The sequence below is a fragment of the Chelonoidis abingdonii genome, chromosome 2 (genome assembly GCF_003597395.2).
Source record: "Chelonoidis abingdonii isolate Lonesome George chromosome 2, CheloAbing_2.0, whole genome shotgun sequence".
Taxonomy (NCBI): Eukaryota; Metazoa; Chordata; order Testudines; family Testudinidae; genus Chelonoidis; species Chelonoidis abingdonii.
Genome location: NC_133770.1, coordinates 14,029,358 through 14,052,045, shown reverse-complemented (window position 1 = coordinate 14,052,045; position 22,688 = coordinate 14,029,358). Strand labels below are relative to the sequence as shown.

The following is a 22,688-nucleotide window of genomic DNA, read 5'->3' as shown; positions in this document are numbered from 1 at the left end:
ATGTTTTTTGTAAGAGGAGATGTTAGCTCCCTTATCTTGGCCATATTTCCACTTTGGGTGATTTAAATTCAGCCTCCTTATATTCCTCATGCGATTTTAACTGGATAAATTGTTCCCTGAACTAAATTGTTCAATAGAATTGCTTCTTTTAAATAGCCGTCACATTTCAGTTGGGATAATACTGTATTTTAATGTTAACATTTTTTAAATAAAGTGACAGCTTGCTTTAGCAAAGTTAAGCAACAGATGCGCAGTTTGGGACTCTGTTGGATGAAAGCTTCTCCATAAAAGAAATGAATCTTGGATTTTTTTCTAGCTCCCTCTTTAAAGAAAACTAAGCTCATTTAATATTTACAGATGTTTTCTACAAATCTGTTTTCTAACTCACCAGCGCTACTTACTTTCACACTTCAACAACAGACAAACTAATGGTATTTCTATTCATTATTAAAAATGAAAACTAAGAAAATTCTAACTATTATCCCATTGAGCAAATTGGCTCAATTTTTACTTTCGGACAGAGATAGTAATTGAGCTGTTTGAACCCTCTGCAGTTTGGAAATTCAAATTAAAGATAAATCACAACACATGCTCTTACATGATTTATCTTCCATTATAAAATGAATGTATCAGTGTACAACAGCACACTGCATGTTCACACTCACTAGTTAATCACAACACTTCAGTAATTACTTTTGCATTCTTTAAGTGAGCTAATATACTTCAAAAACAAACCTAGAGTCGTGCATAACATGATGATACCCTTAACACATAATCCTATTTCTTTAATCCTTGTCCTGCCTCTTCCCTTGTCTTGTTTGTATTCTTATTATCGTCACCTGCCCAGTGCAGTGTCTAGCGTACTTTTGAGCTCTCAGACAAACAATGCTTCTAAGATACACGGACTCATTTCTTGTGCTAGTCAGACTCTTGGAAATGAGCATTTTAAAACAAATGAAGGGCTATAGTAAGATGGATGTTACACAGGAGAAGCGTCTGTGGGAATAATGCCAAACAGTTTTTCTACATCTTGCTTGGAAACATGTCAAGTGAGGCTTAATGGTGGGATGGATTTCAGATTTTACCTTTCCACCTGGATTACTCTCTTCTCATGGCACCATCAGCATTTGATCACAGTGGAGGAGCTCCTCTTACACAGTATTCTCTGCAACCGACTGGTCTGCAAACAAGACCTTTGTACTTTCTTTGGAAGAGAGGCTCTGGTAGTACGTTACAAATTGGCCAAAGTCAGTCTTGGATATTTGAAAATGATTATCTCCAGACACAGTTGCTACCATCTGGCATTGGTTAGGCTAGTGGCAAGATGAGAATTTTGCTTTGATGTTGTACTGTTAATGTTGTTATTATTAATAGGTGCCCCTCGGAGATCTCCCATCCAATTATTCACCCAGCCTGACCCTGATTAACTTGTGAAATCTGAATGGATCACAGTATAAGGAATAACATGTTCAGTTTTCAAAGAATCTTTAGCTAGTCCAAAACATTTGAAATGGAGATTATAAATGAAAGTGTCAATTCTCTCTCACTCAACAGGAAAAAACAAATAAGCCATGTTCAAAACACAACAGAGGCCAGTGCTAAATATCAGGGTATTGTGATTTCAGAGACAGAAAATATGGAAACAAAAAGTTTTTAATTTTCTCTGAAACAAGGTTTGGAATATCAGCCTCCTTTAAAATTAGTCTTATAATTTAAAATATAGAGAGACTGTATTTTATATCTGAGAGTGTCCTAGATCAAGATTTTCAGAATTATCTGTCTGATATGGTAAGATCATCTCTGGGTGAGTAGCAACAGTCTGAGCACAAAGAGAAAGCTAGTCAAATTTATAACTGGAAAGCTAACAAATAAAAATAGAATAACTGTAACCACCAAGCATATTAGAAAAAAACTGCAAGGTTGCGAAAAACATATAATTTTGCAGAGACTTAAGGAAATTTCTACACAGATCATAAAAAGGGATGTAATGAACCAGAAGATGGAAATGAGAAAGATGAATGCTTTAAAGGGGCAAATGTTTAAATAACACCCCAAGAGAAAATAACTTTAGTACAGGAGTATTTGAAGAAGTCTCCAAAAGCTCATTCTTTGGCTCTCCTTAGTTAAATCTGAGAACCATTAAAATCCACGTGCTGCTACGAAAGGGAAGAATTACATTCAGAAAAAACATCTTTGAAATGGTAGCATTCGGAATGATGAGCATAAATATCATTGAAGATTTAAGATCTACAAAGGATTTAACACCAAGTTTCACACCTGTTTTTTTAAACACTGTATAACACTGTAAAATCCGTAGTTACTTTGGACTTCACGGATGTCACTTGATTGCACACTGGGGCCATGCAACTCCATGGCAGTTGCTGGGATAGAACTGTTCTACCTGTCCAATCACAAGTCCCAGTTACTTGAGCTCAGGGAGAATGTTGGCTGTGTAAGACCTATGATGCAGCTGAGCAGTGCTGATTCTATCATGTAGGAGGCAGTGATATCCACATTAATCAGTTCATTACAGAACTTAAGATAATGTTACGAAAACAATCTCTGGTAGTTTATACCAATCGAGTTTTAAATTAGCCACATGAATATCCTGATTCTCTGTTATTCCACTGGACTGGGACCCAAGAGATCTGTGAATTCCCAGCTCTACCACAGCTTGTGTGCAACTTTGGAAAAAAGTCACAAGCCCTGTGCCTCAGGATACCCTCTGTAAAATAGGGATACTACTACTTCTCCCATCCTGTCTCTCTCATGTCTGGTTAGACTGTAACCTCTCCGGGACAGGGATTGCCTTACTGTGTACGTGTAACACTTCACACAATGTGGCCCTGATGTCAGCTGGAGCATCTAGGCACTACTGTGATACAAATAATACAATTGTTGCAGAATCCAGTGGCTCACCCTGAGCTGTGAAATTGCTGCTCTGCCTTCCTCACTTTCTTCGTCTAGTTCATCATCACTCCACTCCCAGCCACCATCTTCAGTCTTATGAAGACGCCCACTGGAACCCGGGACCCTTCGGACCTGTTCAGAAGAGACACAGAAACAAATGGTGTATGAAGCAGATAATTCCGTCTTTTTTAGGAAAAATGTGTCCAAGTATCATCAAAGCTGTAATCCTGGATTCTAACAGGAACAGATAAGGGATCAGTGAGTTTATATCTAGAAGACATTAGAATATCACAATGCTAACTAAGAATTAGTCCAAAAATTTTTGAGCACGGTGAAGCATAAAAACCAGCAGAACTGTGACATCCATGTTAAACAAAGGTGGTCACTGCCCATTGCATCTTGGTACCTTTTTAGCTCTTTCAGTGATTGTTGGTGCTCTCTGCAACATCTTTTCTTGTAGAAATTCTTTATTCTGGAAAAGAAAAAGATTTTAAGTGTCTACTTCACTCTTCTCCTGTTAAAAGTCATTTTATGGCTCAAAGTGACAAAAAGTCCATAGCTGCATGTGACGAAGTGAGTATTCACCCACGAAAGCTTATGCTCCAATACGTCTGTTAGTCTACAAAGTGCCACAGGACTCTGTCGCTTTTTACAGAACCAGACTAACACAGCTACCCCTCTGATACCTTATGGCTCAAGCATTTTTTGGCCACAAACCCCACTTTCAATCTAATTTTAATAAAACTAGGAAACTTGCGTTGTTTGGGAGTCAACATCGTTCTTTCTAAGAACATCTGCGAGATGTAACAAGAAGCAATTCCGTGGGACTGCAGTTAGAATTTCTCTAATATGCATGCTAATCCTATATACCTTTTCATCTGTGACAGATTTACCACTGCAAAATGATACAGGATTAGCAAGTGAGAATTGGTATACATAAAACTTTGGTTTTCCTTAAAATGCAACTGAATCACTGCAAAATATTTAGCCCCTGATAACAAGAAATTGATCAAATTAAAAAAAATTGGACAAGAAATAAGAAAAACGAAAAACTGGCAATTGTAGAGCCTTTTATGAGGCCATTTTATTACGCATGTCATATACTGTCTTGCTAGAATGCTAATACTATTTAACTCAGCCTATTCCCTTTTCCCTTTGCTCTCTTAAACTGGTCCCTTCCCCGCTGTTAGCGCCAAGTCATCTCAGATGCCAGCATGAGGGGTCAGGAATAGTGCAACCCAATACCTGGAAAATATGATCCATCGCTGGGACCAGGGAGAGTTACAGAACACAGCACGTCTGTTTTCCAGGAAGCCCAGTATGTTGCATACACTGGAATAAATCTCTACATGTATAAGCAGTATCCCTTTGTATTAAAAGTCCTCTTATACCCTTGTCTATTTCACAGACAGGGTACAGAAGAGTCAGACCAATGGTCCATCTACCCCAGTATCCTGTCTTCTAACAGTGGCCAGTGCCGGATGTTTCAAAAGGAATGAACAGAACAGGGCAATTGTCGAGTGATCTATCCCCTGTTGTCCAGTACCAGTTTCTGGCAGTCAGATGTTTATGGATACCCAGAGTATGGGGTTGTGTCCCTGACCATCTTGGCTAATAGCTATTGATGGATCTATCCCCCATGAATTTATTTAATTCATTTTTGAACCCAGTTATACTTTCGGACTTCATATGTCCTGGCCAAAAGTTCCACAGGTTGAGTGTGCCTTGTGTGAAAAAGTACTTCCTTACATTTGTTTAAAACCTGCTGCATATTCATTTCATTGGTTGATGCCTAGTTCTTGTATTATGAGGCTATCTATTCCACACTAGGTGTGCGTGCTTGCCACGTGCACCATTGCCAGAAGTTTTTCCCCTACCCGTAGGTACTGCTCCCTGCTGCTCCCCGCACCTTCAGTTCCTTCTTGCCAGACAACTCCGACAGAGGGGAAGGAGGGCGGGATATGGAATAGACATGAGCAACACATCTTGAAGAACACCAGTTACGGAAAAGGTAACTGTCTTCTCTCTCTTGTTCTAGGCCTTAGGTCAAGGGTGGGTGCGGAGAGAGGATATGGGGAGAAGTCCATATTTGGATGGAAATGAGGAAACTGTTTTCTGGCTGGTTATTTTTAAGATGTGGATGAGGTCTCAGATTTGGTAACCATCTTTTCTTCTTTTTAAGAAGTCTCTATGAAACAAGTTTCTTTAACAGAATACATGATTTGATAGCATACAAAGGTTTTATTTCATTAATTTGCAACAAGCAGCCTAATTCAGAGTAGCAATGATTGTAAATAAAACAGCCATCCCAAACTCACAGTAAAGCCTATACCCTCCTACATATTTCATTATACATAATGTTTCCCTTCCACACAATTTTGGAATGATAAATTGAATTAGAGAGTTTTATCATACCTTTGCTTTTGTGAAAAATTTGTGTCTCAGTAGCTCTGCTGCTGTTGGTCTATTAACAAAGGAGGGAGAAAAATAGTTATAATTGTTACTTTGAAAAGTAACATTCTTCCAAGGTGCTTGCTTCCTTCACCACAACCTGCCTACAACAAGAAACTTTGCCACCTGTTTACCCACAACCTTAGACCCCGAGTCAGCTGACCCGGGCTAGCCGTGGGTGTCTAGTTGCTGTGTAGACATATCCAATAAGAAAAGGAAAAGCAATGGCTCTTTTCCAGATGTATGCACTTCAGTTCCTGCCTCTGCTTTAAGGCAGACAGTTACTGAATACAAATTCTGCATTAGGTTAGTTATCTTTAGAAAGTGACATATATAGACATTACACATTTAGGAGGTGCACAGATAACCAAAAGTGTATCTGCTGGCACCATTTGCCTGAAACTGGTTTGTGAGCTCTTCTAGATTGTTGCTGCCTTTGTTTTACTCATCTGTACATTTTCTAGCACAACGGGACCCTGACTGGGGCTTCACGCCCATACCATAGAAGAAAGAAAGAAAGAAATAGTAATAAATTGAGAATTGCAAGTCCATTTGCTTTTTCCTCACCTCACCACATCCTTAACACTGAACAGACGACCGTCTACTTGTAGGGAGAGGATGATTTAAAACTGCTGTATCAGGATATTTTAAAAGGATTTGCACGGATGAGAGAAAGCATTATGGGAAATTTGCCAATGTTTTATGTAGCTGCCCTTAATAAACAGTCCTTATAACCAAATGAGTCAAGATTGCACTAAGAGCCTTCTTATACTTGCAGATTTAAAAACAATGTACAGATGCTCCCCGGGTTACACAACACCCGACTTGCGCAAATTCGCACTTACAGAAAAAGTTCCATTAGCCAGAAATAGGATTCTCAAGTTGCAGAAATTTTTGTGTAACATACGGGTATATGTTTCCGACTTACGCAAAATCCGAGTTACGCAAGGCTTTCTGGAATGGAACGATTCTGTAAGTCAGAAGGTGTCTGTATATTTTAAAAGCTCCACAGGTAAATACATAGTTCACAATCTATAATTTCTGATGTGCAAAAAACACAGTGAAGCTTGAACCAGAAGTAAGACAAAAATTGCAATTAACTCTCTTGGAGTACAACACTGAGCAGTGAGCTAGTCAGAACCGGTTAATCAGAATGGAAGTTGTGTGTCTTGCAAGTCCTACACAATATTGAACATTTATCCCTATTTTTAAAAAATGATGAACGCCAGGAGAACTTATTGTCAGACAGCAGGTCCTCTGCAATCTTCTTGGAGAGCTAACTAGGACAACTTTTATTTTAAAATGTTGGTGGTAGTTTTACCTTTTTTCAGGGTCTTTCTGTAGGCATGATGAAATCATTTTCCTAAATGATTTCCCATACTTCTTCAACATTTCTTTATCTTGCACACCAGTCTCTAAAGAAGGTGGATCGTTCTGTAGTGTCAGCATCAAAACCTGAAAGAATTAAATTCACTGGAAACATCTAGGAAGACCAAAAATTCTTAGAAGTGCAGTTTAGGGAACCCCACACATACAGCAGCCTGATGCATTCTGGAGATGCACCATCTTGAACATGTTAGGGCTTGAGATACAGGCTTCAAATTCAAAGTAAGGTCAGAGCAAGTTCTCAGGTCAGTCATGCCAGCATGATGCAGCCCCAAAGGGAAGAAAAGGGGCGCAGAATTTCTGCCAAGCCTGCTCTTCTATAAGCATTGGTCATATGAGACCTTAGATTCAAATGCTCAGTTCAGATTCCCCTGCAGGTATTTCACTGTGAGAGAGGGAGTTAGAAAGAAATATGGCTAATTATGAATGTAAAAACAAATGATAAATTTTCTCTCCCTCACACACACACACACACACGCCCCAAGTGGATGATTTCTTCTATTCCACTCAACAAAACAAAACCAAACATTCTGAAGAAAAAAAAACGTATTCTTGCCTCTGTCTTACTCTGTCATCTAGATACAGGTTTCACCTATTTTAGAAGAGGAACCAGCCTGCAGCATATTTAAAGGTTTCCACTGTTCTAAAAATGCAGTGGTCCATCAATTCATGCAGATTATACAATCAAATGTAAATGGCGGTTAATATTCCCAAGTCACAAATATGAAAACATAATTACAACTTAAGTGACCTTTATATTCCAGGATCTGAATGTGTGGAGTTTGATTATAGTAATCGCAGAACTGAGCGCAGGCCACAAAACCTACTGTAAAATGTTTTTAAAATTCCATCATCACATAAGAAAGTATTATTGAAAAAACATCTGCTAAATCAGTGAATATCTGACTGTTGCTTTGCAGACCAGGGGCATTATTAACATGAACACTGCATTTGAAACCAACTCGGTTGTTAAAGGCATTGTCCGCAAAGGACAGTTGCATCAGTTTAACTTATTTTAGTTTAATTCGTGCAATCTCCTGGATAGACTCTTATTTCAGTTTAAGACAAGCTTATTTCAGGTTAGCATCAGGCAATAAGAAATGTGCTTAAATTAAACCAAAATTTGATACTCAAACTGAAATTAGAGGCCACAAAAAGCTTTGCACATGTTTAACTGAACAGGTTTAAAAACCGATTTAAATTAAACTGGTGCAATTTCTGTGCATAGACAAGGCATAAGTAGGCCTCTTTTCAGACTATTTGTCAAACCCATTAAATATTCCAGTTTTGAATAAAATAATTGTTTTCCAGAAAACATGTTTGTTCCATTGATGCTAGCTGGTGAAAACTTGCCTTTAATTCCTTAGTGATAATCAGGGTATGTGGTTGCAATTTTGTGCAAGAATTTGAATAATGTGCAACAGCAACACAATTCTAAAACCCCTATTTAAAAATCTGGACTACACAAAACAAGTATTTGAAGAGAAAGGATAAGTTTTCTGCACAGCAAATATCTGACAAAACAATTACCATATTAGTCTAGAACATGTCTGCATAGCAGTGAAGTCTCCAAGTCTCTTAACCCATAACGCTGTGTAGCAAGCAACAGCTAGTAGTCACAACACAGCAGACCAGTAACAACCGAAACTTTTTCTTTTCCCCAGTCCATGTGCTCAGTTAACTCGTTTACTAGAAACGAGTATGTCTGAATATAAGGGCATCTGAACACCCAGAAACAGGTTCTTATTTTCTGAATGCTGAAGTCTTAAAATCCATTGAATCCTATCCAGCCAACTGCATCACTACAACAGGAATTGGTTTTCCTTTTTTTTTAAAAATAAAGGTTTTAATACTTAAATTTAAGCGAGGGGTAGAAAGATTTGATGTCTATTATAACAAAAGTTAAAAAGTTTTTTTATGTGGTTTTAAACAAGGTTTTGTTTTATTCTTTTAATGGTAAAAATTGTGTCTGAATTCTGTTTTTAGATAGATGCTATGAGTCAGTCATAGATTCTGTGATTTTATGAGACCTCTGTAACTTCCTCAAAATTGCACTAATTCAGCCCCAGCGAGTGGGGCTCAGACTTCAGAGCAAGCCCGAGCCCTGCTGCGCAGGTCTGAAGCCCGAGGCCAACTCCTACTGCCTGTAACTTATCTTTATGGAGCCTTCTGTGGAGTAGGGCCCCAGCCAACCGCCCTGCTTGCTACCCCTAACACTGGCCCTTTGTACATTTCCGCAATTTTATTGTTTATTGCCTGTGTCCTATCTATGACTTTTAATAAAAATACACATGCCAAAATGTTATTTTTATATATATATATATATAAAACTTTCCATGTTGTGGGGAGGCAGGTTATTGGCCGGTAGTTGGACGGTTCTGTTCCCTTGCAGGGGTCTTTCATGATCAGCACTGTCCTTCCTTGTGTTAGCCAGTTTGGGTGGGAACCTGCTGCTAGCAGCTGGTTCATCTGTGCTGTAGGCGTTCATGCACTGCTGTTAGTTTCTTTAGCCAGTAGGTGTGGATCATGTCTGGCAGGTGACTGTCCAGCTCTTCATGTTCCTGACCCGCTGCTGGATCTGTCTACTGTGATGGTGACTGGTTTCTGTTCTGGGAGATTGCTGTGCTCTGTTCTCAGTCCTGCAGCCACTTTGCACTGGTGTTATGAGTCTTCTTCTTTTCCCATTGTTCTTCCGTCTGTTCAGTTTCTGCTGCTGGTGGCTCTGCGTTTATTGTGTTGTTGCACTGCAGTTGGGAGTACACCTTGGATGGATTTCTTTGGAGAACAGGGCATTTTACTTTTTTGGCCTCTGCTTCTCTAGTGTATCTTCTTTGCCTGGTAGCCGGCTGTGAGCCTTTGTTTAGCAGTCTCAGGGCTTCAGATGAAGTCAGGCCCTTGTATTTTTCAATAGCCGAGTCTTATCCTTAATCTCTACACCCTTCTGTAGTTTCCACCAGCTGACTAACTTCTCTCCGAGTCGCCTTCATCTTATCTCCAACCTCATTTTCCAGGTGGTACATACTGTTGTCTTCTTGATCGTGTAGCCAAGCATCTCCAGGATTACAGTGGCTGTACCGTTTATACCAGTTCATTCGTTTGAGTTTATGGGGTAGTGGATTGTCATGAGGGCTCTACTGGCATCTTCTAACATACTATCTGATGGTACTTCTCCACTGAGCCTTGGTAATCCGGTATCTCGAGGATTGACTGTAGCTAGTCTCCATGATCTTATGCCTCATATCAGCTGCTGTGCTCTGCAATGGAGGGGGTGGAAGCGAAAGTTTCAGCTTCAGCGTGTGGGCTGCACACCACTTATTTTTCCAGGTCTTCTTGAGTCTGGGATTAATTGTGGAGTGGTCTATCTCAAGCTGAGAGAAGCAGCTTCCTCTTTACTATGTTGAAGCGTTGTGGGTAACTAGCTGTGTTCTCAGTAAGTGTGGATGTAGGTCTTTGTCCATCCATAGTCCCCTCATACGTTTCATATATCCCCTCTCATTAGGGTCTACTGTTTGTAGTACGCATTCCATCAATTCCAGTTCTCTTGTCTCACTCCATGAATGGTTTGTTCCAGTAGCCCACTTATCGTCAGATTGTCCTGGTTCTCAATCTCGGCACGGACCTTGTTAATCCGCGGCGAACGTCCGAGCCGGCGTGATTCTCCTAGTTCGTGTCACTCTCATTATTTGAGGTAGGAGGTGAAGCGTTAGGGGTCTTTTGCCCAAGGACCCCTACTGGAAAGTTGGGTCCCACCAGGATTTGAACCCCGGTCTCTCGTATCAAAGGGCGCGTCTCCCGTATCCAAGGGCAGCGCTCTTAACCACTACGCTATCCAATCGCATTATACAAAGTCAACAGGACACTAAGGACCTTCCTCAAGAACTCAATGGGACTATGGAAGACAACACTGGGAAGTAACTCAGGCAGCTTGCACAAGTGGCCATCAACTGCGGTATTACCAAGGTGATGCACTGTCCCCGCTGCTTTTCTGCACAGGGCTTAAACCCCCTCAGCCAGATAATCAAAGGACTGGATATGGGTACAGGTTCAGGAGTGGAACTACCTCAGCCACCTCCTCTACATGGATGACATCAAGCTGTATGCTAAATGAACGAGACATCGAAACTTGCTAATCCACCTGATGCAGATCTATAGTGAGGATATTGGGATGTCATTCGGACTGGGAGAAGTGTGCCGGGATGGTAGTGAAGAGAGGAAGATAGTCAGACTGATGGGGTGGAACTACCAGCGGGCCACATACAGGCCATACAGACCAGCTATAAGTACCTGGCGTCCCACAGTCACATGGAAACCACGATGAGGAGACAAGGAAGACAGCAACATCCATGTATCACCAAAGGATAAGACAGGTCCTGAAGAGCCAGCTCAGGGGGAAGAACAAGATCCACGCCATAAACAGATACGCCCTGCCGGTCATCAGATACCCTGCCGGTATAGTGAGCTGGCCAAAGGAGGACATGGAGGCTGCCGATGTGAAGACCCGGAAGCTCCTCACAATGCACGGAGGTTTCCACCCCAAGTCCAACCCCGAGACTGTATACCAGCCGGAAGAAGGCAGGCAGGCTTGGTGAGCGTCAAAGCCACTGTCCTAGACGAAACCGGAACATCCAGGAGTACATCAGTAAGATGGCCCCAAAGATGAGCTGCTGAGAGATGCCTGAGGCAGCAGCAGACATGGGAGGAAGACCAAAGGGAAGTGCCATGGGCAGACAAGACCCTGCATGGGATGTACCATCGACAGATAGCTGAGGTGGCTGACATTGGGAAATCCTACCAGTGGCTGGAAAGGCTGGACTAAAAGACAGCACTGAGGCACTGATCATACAGCAACAGGAACAGGCACTGAGCACCAGATCCATTGAGCAGGGGTCTACCACACTAAGAGGACCCAAGGTGCAGACTGTGCAGAGGCCTCAGAGACAGTCCAAACACTAGTGGCAGGATGTAAGATGCAGGCAGGAACAGGATACACTGAACGGCACAACCAAGTGGCTGGCATTGTGTACAGGAAATCTGCACAGCGTTATGGGCTAGACCCTCCCAAGACCAGTAGGAGATTCCACAGAAGTTGTGGAGAATAGCAGGGCTAGAAATTCTGTGGGACTCAGATCCAGACGGACAGGCAGGTACTGCCCAATCAACCAGACATCGTGGATCATAGAACAAGAGCAGAAGACAGCGTTGGTGATAGATAATAGCAGTGCCATAGCTGACAGCAACATCAGAACAAGGAATATGAAGAGCTGGAGAAGTTCCAGGCCTGAAAGAGGAAACTAGAGAGGATGTGGAAAGTGAAGGCCAAAGTGGTCCCAGTGGTGGTAGGAGCACTCGGGGCTTGTAACTCCTAAGCTGGGTGGTGGCTCCAACAGTCCAGGACAACATCAGAGCTCTCTGTCCAGAAGAGTGCAGTCCTAGGAACAGCTAAGATACTGCGCAGAACCCTCAACTCCAGGCCTCTGTAGAGGACTTGAAGTTGAAAGAAACATACCACCCATAGGGGTGAGAGGGGAATTTTTTTTTATATATATTTAAGTAGCAGCATGGGGGATTCTGTCTCTCTCACAGGATCTAAAGTTTTTGCGGGTGGGAGCAGGAGAAAAATAGTATTCAAAAAATATCCTGCACATGGCTCTAGTTTAGAGCAACAATCCTCCCCAGGCTTAAGTGATGTACCTTTAAAATGGAAACATCTGAACTAAACCAACAAAAATACCATATTACACACAAATCCTAGCTCAGTTCCCACAGTTATAACTCCCCCAAATAGACATCAGACAGTTAAGAGCTGACAAAAAACATGGTGAAATGTACTACCTCTCTGACAGAATGAACCCAATTACCTTTCGGGAATACCCAAGGCTGAGACTCTCCATTCATTTTACACAGGCTACTCAACAGCCACCAGACAGCAACTTTCAGTCTCCAGCTGGGCTAACATTCAACCCAGGAGAAGAATGTAGAGCCTCTTACCTCTATTACTGATCCAATGAAGTATCCAAGCCCCCAGTTAAAAACTCACCTGGGACAACTGGTTCCAGATTTTATGAGTAGGTGGATAGAAGGAACACTGAGGTAGAAGAGGACTGATTATCCCCTTAACCAGGAGGCACTGGATGCCCTATTAGATGCCTTTGAACCACTGGTTTTTCTACAACTCTAAGAGAAGACTGCTATGCTGTTTTTAAAGGATCCAGGTGAGATGTCTAGTACTACTCATGAGTATCTGCGCAGGGAAGGGCATAGAGTTGAACAGTACTCTTCTCTATTTTGAGCATATAAACACAAAAAAGGAATGCAGCTTTTAAAAGGACTTCCCCATAGAGATTATAAAACGCAATTCTGGGAGTCTGGTGGTATTTTACGAATACAATCACAAAGGAGAGGCAGCTTTTCAACGAGAGGAAAATTGGACTGACCACATTCTTTCAAATAACCTCAAGAAATACTGTTTAATACTATTTTTTGTCACAAGTATTTGAAGATTACTGCTCACCTTCATCGGTGGGTATTTGTGATAAGGAGCTGCCCCTGTAGCCAGCTCTATAGCAGTGATTCCAAAACTCCAGATGTCTGCCTTGAAGTCATAACCTCTGACCTGAAAAGTAACAAGATATTATTCTACATATTTTTCATTATCCCAACTACACCGCTGCCTACAGGCTTTGAATGGAGCTTGTTTGCATCATTTCTTTACCCTCAAGGACTCTGAAAGGCACATATCTCCCATTAACCTTCACCGGCATTGCAATTATACCTAGGAAAGAACATGCCTTTCTTTACCTTTCAGTTTCTTCCTGGCTGCAAATCAGAAAACCTTAGATAGAACAGAACAGTCATACCTGAGGAAGACCGTATTTGTAGCTTGTAAAAGAATTTTCATATGCTACACTACAAGTACAAAGGTTACACATCAAGATGGCTACTAGGCATTGGGTTCAACCAGGCTTTGGCTTCCATACTAATATGGAAAGTCAGATTGCTTGGGTATGATTGAAATAGTCATAGTTAGGAGATTGATAGGCACAGCCCCCCACACAGTCATGTGTCTAACCAGCTACTTTGTTAAACTAACTGCAATCACGTCCAGTCCTGAAACAGGTTAGCACTCTACTCTTTGCACTGGGAAGTCCATGCCAGCCTGGAGTTGAGCCAGGCCACTGAGAAATTCCTCATTCCTGCTTATAGAAGCCATTGCTGATATTTAATATTTTGCTTTCCATTAGATTGTCTTTTGTTTTAATGGGTATTAGTAGTTTCCACATTAGATGGGCAGATTTGCTCACTAAACCCATATAACATTTTTACCTCCACCATGCAAAGAAAAAAAGTATTTCATATGCCAATAAGCCTTTTTCCTTATTAACATTATCTAGTGTTTTGGCATCTGAAATGGAAAGTTTACATTATCCACTGCAGGGAAGAGACACTGTGTACTAACTTTAATGAGAACTACAAACCACAAGTGTTTTGCCAGAATGAAATTGTTCACATTTCCTGCTCTCTAGACAAATGGGAGAAGACTGCAGTAGTTGAATAAGTGCAAATTTAATAGCAGTATTGCACTAGATAAATTTACAATTAATTTAGGAGAAGACACTAATTCTGACAAAGCCAAAAGTTTTGCACAAACTACCTTTAAGGAACAAGACTATTGTTGCATTTTGAAGAACACGTCCAGATTTCAATTTATGGTTCATCTTGTTCTATATTCATATGGTTAAAATTAAATTTGATAAGTTTACTATACTTCATTTACCGTGTACTAGCTCCTTAAGTTCTGCAGGCAATTTGTGTGTGTGTGTGTGTGTGTGTGTGTGTGTGTGTGTGTGTGTCAGAGAGAGAGAGAGGGAGAGACAGACAGACAGACAGACACACACACACATCTCTCTGGATACTCCATATCTAGCCTGCCTGGGATACTCCATTTTGATGGGATTTAAGTGATAGTAAAAGCAGATTACTACCACCAGTTTCTATGTAAAATTGACTTTATATGATTACATTAGTAGAGAAAAAAAAATCTCTGTAAAGTTTAATAAAATTACATTGCATCACACTGTATGTGGCTCAATAATGCTGGAGAATAAATTTAAACTATAATCAAAGAGACAAAAACAACAGTGAAGCACAGTGTTAGTCTTGTAGTAGGTGCACAAATACATCAATATTTTTTTTTCAATAAAATGTTAACACCTAATTTATGGCTTCCGATTCCAGTACAAAATCCTGCTTGTAAAGTGAAGTCAGTGGGGAAGTTTTCCAATTCCTATATATTAGTTTAATATAGCTAATGGCTACCCAAAGGGAAAACAGCTCTTCACTTGAATTTTGATCCAGAATATACCAATAGCCTTCATTTGTTTATACTTTATGGATTTAGATCAATGAAATTTACCTCTTCAATTTGTGCCATAAATTGTTTTCAAGTCAAAATGTGCATAGCATTTAGAGGGATAATGGTGGGATAGGGAAGTTTATCCCAAAATTAAGAAACGGAGTTGGGTCAAAAATTCTTTGATATCTGCCTTTTCTAGTTATCTATAACTCAAGATAAAATTGGCTCATAGCGACACCTGCTGGAAGGGAATGGGATGGTATAAACAGACTTTCAAAATACTTTCTTGTAATAATTCCACACTCACAGTCCTTACTAACTCCTATAGTCCCCAGAATATCTGTCTCAATAGAAAATACTAGACATATTTATAATTAAGTCTTTTCATTTTAGTTACATTTCCTTCCTGGTTAAAGATCTTTATAACCACTTTATCCTTTCAGCTTTCTCCTTTCTCAATCCCTTTCTTTGATTAGCTAGTTTTTTGTTTTTGTTGATCTAATCCCCTCTCCTCCTTAATCCAGACATTCTGGACACAATCAGCCTGGAGAAGTCCAATAAGGCCCAGGTGACATCATAGAATAGGAAGGGACTTCGAGAGGTCATCTAGTCCAGTTCCCGGGACGCATAGAAGGACTAAACATTATCTAGACCATCCCTGACAGATGTTTGTCTGCCCTGCTGCTCTGTCCCTTGTGCCTCCAGTTAAATGAGACAACAAGAGCAGACATCACTTCCTTTCCCAGCTGATCAGCAGTTCAAGGAAGGAGCAAGAAGCCAACATCCTAGAGGCAGCCACTCCTTTTCAAGGGATACAAATACTAACGAGGATTTCAGGAGGGGTGGAAAATTCGTCAGAGTAATGAGTCGTCCCTTGGGTCCCATGTCCCATCCCCCAGTTTTCCTCCACACCAGTTACTGACATTGACATTTGTTTTGCCTTGCTGGGAGTAGTCTGCACTGAATGTTCTTTTATCCCTCCCATCATCCCCAATATCCTTCACTTTAATGGAGCAAGTAGCTTCACTGAAACAAGCAGCAACCATTGTCTGAGTTTAAGAAACAATCCTGGATCTTGCATAGCCTTTTATCAGAGGCTAGTTGGGATGACAAAGAGTGCTAGAAAAAAACCTAACAGATAGAAGAAGGGCCTGAAATTGTGAGTGCTCAAATCGGTCTGAAATTTTAAAGAAAGCAGCCTGTACTATACTGAGCGGTCCGAGCACTAAGCTGTCCTCTGGGACCTTCAGAAAGCCACAGTGGGTGGCATGAGAACCGAGCCACCACAGTGACCAAAGCTTTCATAAACAAACATCAATGACTTAGAAAATTGTACATGGCAAGTGAGCTAACGAGACACTACCAATTAAACAGTTACCTGTTCCATGACTTCTGGTGCCATCCAGCAGGGGGTGCCCACAAAGGTTTTTCTCACTTTATTTCTGGTAATATCACCACCAGTCGCTAAAAATGCACTAACACCGAAGTCTGAAATAGCAAAAAAATGCCTACAGTGAAGAATATATCCGGAACAATTGGGGGGGGGGGGGGGAGGAGGAAGCCCACAAGAAATCTCAGCTATGCAGCCGATGGTCACATGGGGAAGTTTCTGAAGGACTAAGAATGATCGACTAAGGCAAATTAGTCCTTTGACAATGTTCATAACCATGGAAACTATTCAATTACATTCAAGAGGTGGGAAGTGCAATATTCTAGTTTTTGACAATGGTCTTTGAGACAGGGAACGAATGAAGGACTACATACACCCTCATCGCACAGCAGATCTCCCACTGGTGTTCATGGGAAGTTCATACAGAGACCAAGGAGAAAATGGTTGTTATATAGTAAAACAATAAGAGTTCAGTTAAGTGAGTTATTGTGTCCTTTAGCAACATCCTGGACTTCTATGATCAAAGGCTTCTGCCTTTCCTCTTCCTCTCCCCCATCTCCCAACCTCTTTTTTTAGTTTCTCTTTTCTTCCATATCTGCATCAGTCTTCTCTTCTCTCTGCGGTAACTCCCCACCCACAGAGGTTTTACTCACCTCCTTCCCTATCCCATCAGCTAAAATGATTAGCAATAAATGTTGATGTTAATTCAAAAACCTAGCAACAATGCAAATATCCCAATAAGAGCAGAGGGCAGGCAGGGAAATCACATCTATCTACCATCTCATTGATGGAGGTCATTCACTTCAGTCTCAAAGTCACCAACATTCTAACATGAAGAATGTGACCCATCACTTTTATGTCTGATATAAATAGTTTTCCAACAATAAACAGTTGAAGCTGAGATTATGAAAAGTTATTTATACTCAAGGGATGAATCCCACAGCATTTTAGGCTTCTGGAAATAATTTGCATCCCTCATTTAGGCCCGTCCCACTTTTGAGCCCTGGGCAAGTTAAGAGATACCACTCAGAGCCTTTATTTCATTCTGTTTGCAGCCTCGGAAAACAACACGGCACTGATTAGTGCTCTGCTCATTAGGAAGACTCTGCACCAGAATGAGGGCGGGAGAGTTAGGTGTTTAAATAAAGGATTAGAATTGGTAAAATGTGAAAAGTGTCATGTGGACCACAACTGTTTCATGCAGGTGGGATGCACAATACCTTTGTTTTCGATACTATGCTACCAAGTGAAGTATATTATGTCAAAGACCTATAACTATGTCACACATAGGGTGACCAGACAGCAAGTGTAAAAAATCGGGATGGAGGTGGGGGGTGACAGGAACCTATATAAGAAAGATCCCAAAATCAGGACTGTCCCTATAAAATTGGGATATCTGGTCACCCTAGTCAAACAACACTTTAATTGGGTACCTGAAGTTAACAAGCTATTGCCAATCAGTGACAAAGTGGTAATGTTACTGGAATCAAGAAGTGTAACTGTCTCCCACTGAAGAAGGAGGCTATGCAGAGGCAATTTGGGACTGGATGTTGATATCTCTATTATATCAGTATTTTAAATAAGTCCTCCCCCGCCACCACAGTCCAACCTGGACTATAATTCCTTTGTCAAGCTGAAACATGAAGAATGTTTATTCAGGAGGCACCTCACAGTAATAATTTTAGTTCCAGTTCTTAATTAAATCATGATTTTAAAGGAAGTTTAATCTGAGCTTGCAATCACAATGCTGATATTTTGTGCAACAGATACAGGTGTGGTACCGTGAGTTTGTGAACAGTGACGCTGCCATGCAGGAACAAAGTATGATACAAGCTCTCTGCTCAGAATGAGAGGAGCGCTATATAAACAAATATGGCAACATGACAGTCACTGGTCCAAGAGGGAGCCGAGGAGAATTTTTTTTATGGGAGGCTCTAAGTGTATGGGCAGAGTAAAGGAAGAGAAAATAACCACACAAGATGGGAAAGAAATCCTGGCAAGACTGTCCTGATTTGTGTCACATATCTATGGAAAAATCAAATCAAAATTAACAAAAAATTCAACTGATGGTCCTTTCAGGTTGCTTTTAAAAAAAAATCTTCTCCGAGTCCCCACTCCTGCTCTCTTCCATTTATTCCATAGTGCCCCAAAATGCCAGTTTGCTACACAGACTGCAGTGCTGGATTGCTGAAGGGACGGGACTTGCTGAAGAATTTTGGCTGATGGCTCTGGATGTAACCTCTCTGTCTGGGAGTTGGTAGTCCCAGATACAATCTATTCTATTTTTATAATCTTTTTTATAGAGGCAAATTTATACATACAGAGAAAGACTTGCTCCAAGCCCTATATAGACTTTGGATATCTGGTACCATACCTCTGTAAGGCTCCCTTTAGCCCAAAGGATCCCAAATTATTTGACAAACTGGTATACAAATGATGGGCCTGATCCTTGAAGCTCTGATTATACAAGATTCCAAGTAACTTCAGTGCGAGTGTGTGTAGGCCTTGGAGGATCAGAACCTAAACACAGGAATTATTTCACCCACCAATAATTTCGGACTGAACAAACAGCACACAGTAGCAAAAAAGACAGTTTAATGGAGGAAATGAAAGAAACTATACCCAATTGTAACTACAGGAAGATTTTTTCCAGGAAAAACACTGGCCATTTATATGATCTCACATTTCAAGCCCTAAAACCACCACTGCCTGTTGAGGAGCCTAAAGTGCTGTGGGATTCATCCCTTGAGTATAAATAACTTTCCATAATCTCAATTTCAAATTGTTTATCATTTCTTGCACTGACCTCTGAAGAATCTGGTACTGAATAAAGGTCTAGATGGACCATTACCTTGATCCTGTACAGCAGTCCCTCTGTTTCTACAGAATGACCAGAGGTGCAGTGTCAAAGTTTTCCTTTGAGGCCTCCTATCCAAGTATTGACTAGTTTCATTCCTGCTGAACTTGTAAGCTCTCATGAGGTTCCAAAACAAGGTTTGCTAAAATTAGCTGTATTTAGCTGAAGCCTCAGAATTTGTTTGGATAGAAATCATCCTAGTCTCAATTTGTGGTCTTACCAAAAGTCACTGACATTTGCCCCTCATGACATGTATTTTTATGAAACCTCTATTGTTTCTAAAAATAAGGGTAATTTAAAAACTCTAGCAAGAGATTGCAATTGAGGTAAATTTTTGAAGTACCACAGGCATGTTGTACCAGGGTGCTGCTGCAAGGGCATCTAATTAGCCCCTGCTCAGCCAGCCCCAATCAGGGGAAATAGATTGGGGCTGGGGAGAAGTCTGGTGCCTGGCCTCTGGAACTGGCTGCACCTGTGGGCCTACAGGTTGAAGGGCCATAAAGGCTGGCTGACAGCCAGAGAACGGGGGGGAACGGCCAGAGAAAGTGCCATCTCCAGGCTGGGGTAGACTCCCTGTAAAAGAGGAGACAGTAAGACCTGTAAAGCTCTGTAAATAGTATCACTGGTGGTGGGAACTTTGTGTGAATAAAAGCCACAGGTGTTGCATCAAGAAGAGGCTCATAGTGCTTTATTGGGACAGCAAAGAGCTTCAGCAAGGCGGGGGCTGAGGAAAGGACCCGGTTACACATGTATTTTAAATAATGAACTATCATCTTACTTCAATGCAGGGTAAAGGAAATATCATTTCAGGTAAAAATGTTCCAGCATCAAAAATAAAAGTCCTTTAAACAGCGCACACATTTCAGAAAAATGTAAGAATTTTATAAATTCTATCTTGGAATTCTGGCAACAAATCCCTTGAGCTCTGCATTTGTCTTGAGGTCACCAGAAAGCCTTGGTGGAATTAAACTGTATTCCCTTACATGGCTGATTTAGTCAATGGTTTTTCAATCAATTTACTGATTTCGAATTTGCTGAAACAGCCCACTGTAACAGTGTGCACTATTGCTCTAAAAAATACAGAGTGGCTGTTATCGCAAGAAATATTTGTAAAAAGCTGCTCACAAGTTTAAACTTTATTCTTACTGCTGAGGTGGAAATAAGGTACCAGCAGTATCCTTACATCTGTGTTGTTTCCGATTAAGTGGGTTTTAGCCCATGAAAGCTTATGCCCAAATAAATTTGTTAGTCTCTAAGGCACCACAAGTACTCCTCTCTCTTTCTTCTGATACAGACTAACACACCACCACTCTGAAGCTTACATGAAGCTCATTTCAGGTCTGGAAAACAAATTCAGTGTGTCACTGCTAAATACAAGGTGGAAGAGATTGCTTAGCATAAGTAATTACGTATTTCAAGGAACCATTCCAAGGTGAAGTGACTAGTCAGAGAGAGGAACGGGGAGAGCAGGGTAGAGTACTTCGAAGGGGGTGTTAGTGGGTTACAGATTGTTGCAGTAAGTCATAAATCCAGTGTCTCTATTCAATCCATGGTTTTGTGTCTAACAAAGTGACAAATTTAAGCTCTCAGGCTCATCTATTGGAAATGTTGTGGAGGTTTCTTTTGAGGATGAGGACTGAGGGAACAGATATAGAGTGAACACTTTGTGAAAAGTGGTCACTCACAGGTGATAGTGTTTTTACCTTTTATCTTTTTCCTGTGTGAGCTCATTCAAGAGCATAGTGATTGTCTGGTTATTGGGGCATTTAGTGCACTGGATGTGGTATACCACACACCGTGATGGGGGCAGGGAGGGAGCGTCACCCACCTCCATTCCCACACCTGGGGCCCTGGCTGCCAGCCCCGCTCCCAGCTGTGGCTTCAGCCCCCTTACCCCTGTCTGCATCTTCCCCACTGCCCCCAAGCCACAGTCCCATTCCCAGCCCCATGGGGAGGGGCAGGGGTAAGGTGAAGGACATAAGGTAAAAAGTTTGCGGACCACTGCCTTGCATCAATTTCATCTCCCTAGCTTGATTATGAGAATATCATGTAAGATTGTGTCAAAGGCCTTACTGAAATCTAGATACATCATGACTACTGCTCCCCATCCTCTATCCACTAGGCAAGAACCCCTGGGGGGAGAAAAAAAAAAAAAAAAAAGGAAAATATGTGGATTTGGCATAATATGTTCTTGGCAAATCCATGCTGACTATTTTTTATAATACTATTATCCTATAGCTGCTTACAGACTGATTGTTTAATAATTTGTTCCAATATCTTTCTAGCTATTGAAGTTTGGCTGACTAGTCTATAAGTCACCAACTCCTCTTTCCCCTATTTTTAAAGATAAGTACTACTTTTCCTTTTCTTCCATCCTCTGGGACCTCACCCATCCTCCATAAATTCTCAAAGATAATCACTAATGCTTCCATGATTGCTTCAGCTCACTCCTTAAGTTCCCTAGGGTGAACTTCATCAGGCTCCGCCAACTTGAAAACAACTAATTTATCTAAATATTCTTTAACCTGTTCTTTCCCCATTTGGGCTTGCATTCCATCCTCCTTGCTGTTCATTGTGTTAAGCAATAGAATAGGAGCAATAGAAATACAAAGGAAAGTGTAGGTCCACTACTTAGTGGGACAGGAGATCTTGCTCCTATTGTATTTATAAGCCACCCCTCCATGTCTTTAATGTTCCTTGCAAGGTGCAACTTACTTTGTGCCTTAGCTTTTCTCATTTTGTCCCCATATGCTTGCCCTATTTTGTATTCAGCCTTAGCAATCCTTCCACTTTTGGGGTGATTCCTCTTTTTATTTTCAGGTCATTAAAGAGCTCCTAATGGAACCATATTGGCCTCTTACTATTCTTCCTCTTTCCTTTGCATCAGGACTCTTTGCTGTTGAGCCTTTAATACTGTCTCTGAAAAACTATTAGCACTCTTCCACTCCTTTTTCCTTTAGATTTCCTTGGAACCTCACCAAGAAGTTCTTGGAGACTGTTAAGGCTGCTTTGTGGAAGTCCATTATCCTTATTCTGATGCTCTCAATCCTTCCCTTCCTTAGAAAAATTAAATCCATCATTTCATGATTACTTTCATTCAAATTGCCTTCACCATGAGATTTGCAACCAACTCCTCCCTGTTAGTCAGAATCAAGTGTAAAAAGTCTGTAAAAGCAGCAAAGAGTCCTGTGGCACCTTATAGACTAACAGACGTATTGGAGCATGAGCTTTCGTGGGTGAATACCCACTTTGTCGGATGCATGTAGTGGAAATTTCCAGAGGCAGAGGGAGGGAGAGGGAGAGGGAGAGGGAGAGAGAGAGAGAGAGAGAGAGTGTGTGTG

The 22,688-nt window shown here is 41.1% G+C and overlaps 1 protein-coding gene across 3 annotated transcripts in view; it reads right to left on the bottom strand.

The window, feature by feature from the left end:
• OXSR1 (oxidative stress responsive kinase 1) overlaps positions 1-22,688 on the bottom strand; it is a 126,104-nt gene that overhangs the window by 17,395 nt on the left and 86,021 nt on the right. For all 3 annotated transcript variants that reach the window (XM_032784041.2, XM_032784043.2, XM_075062177.1), the window contains 6 exons: positions 16,479-16,588; positions 13,259-13,360; positions 6,683-6,816; positions 5,326-5,374; positions 3,317-3,382; positions 2,920-3,042 (listed from right to left, as the gene is read on the bottom strand). In XM_032784041.2, the coding sequence (XP_032639932.1) occupies positions 2,920-3,042; positions 3,317-3,382; positions 5,326-5,374; positions 6,683-6,816; positions 13,259-13,360; positions 16,479-16,588 (584 nt within the window). The remainder of the gene's footprint in view (positions 1-2,919; positions 3,043-3,316; positions 3,383-5,325; positions 5,375-6,682; positions 6,817-13,258; positions 13,361-16,478; positions 16,589-22,688) is intronic.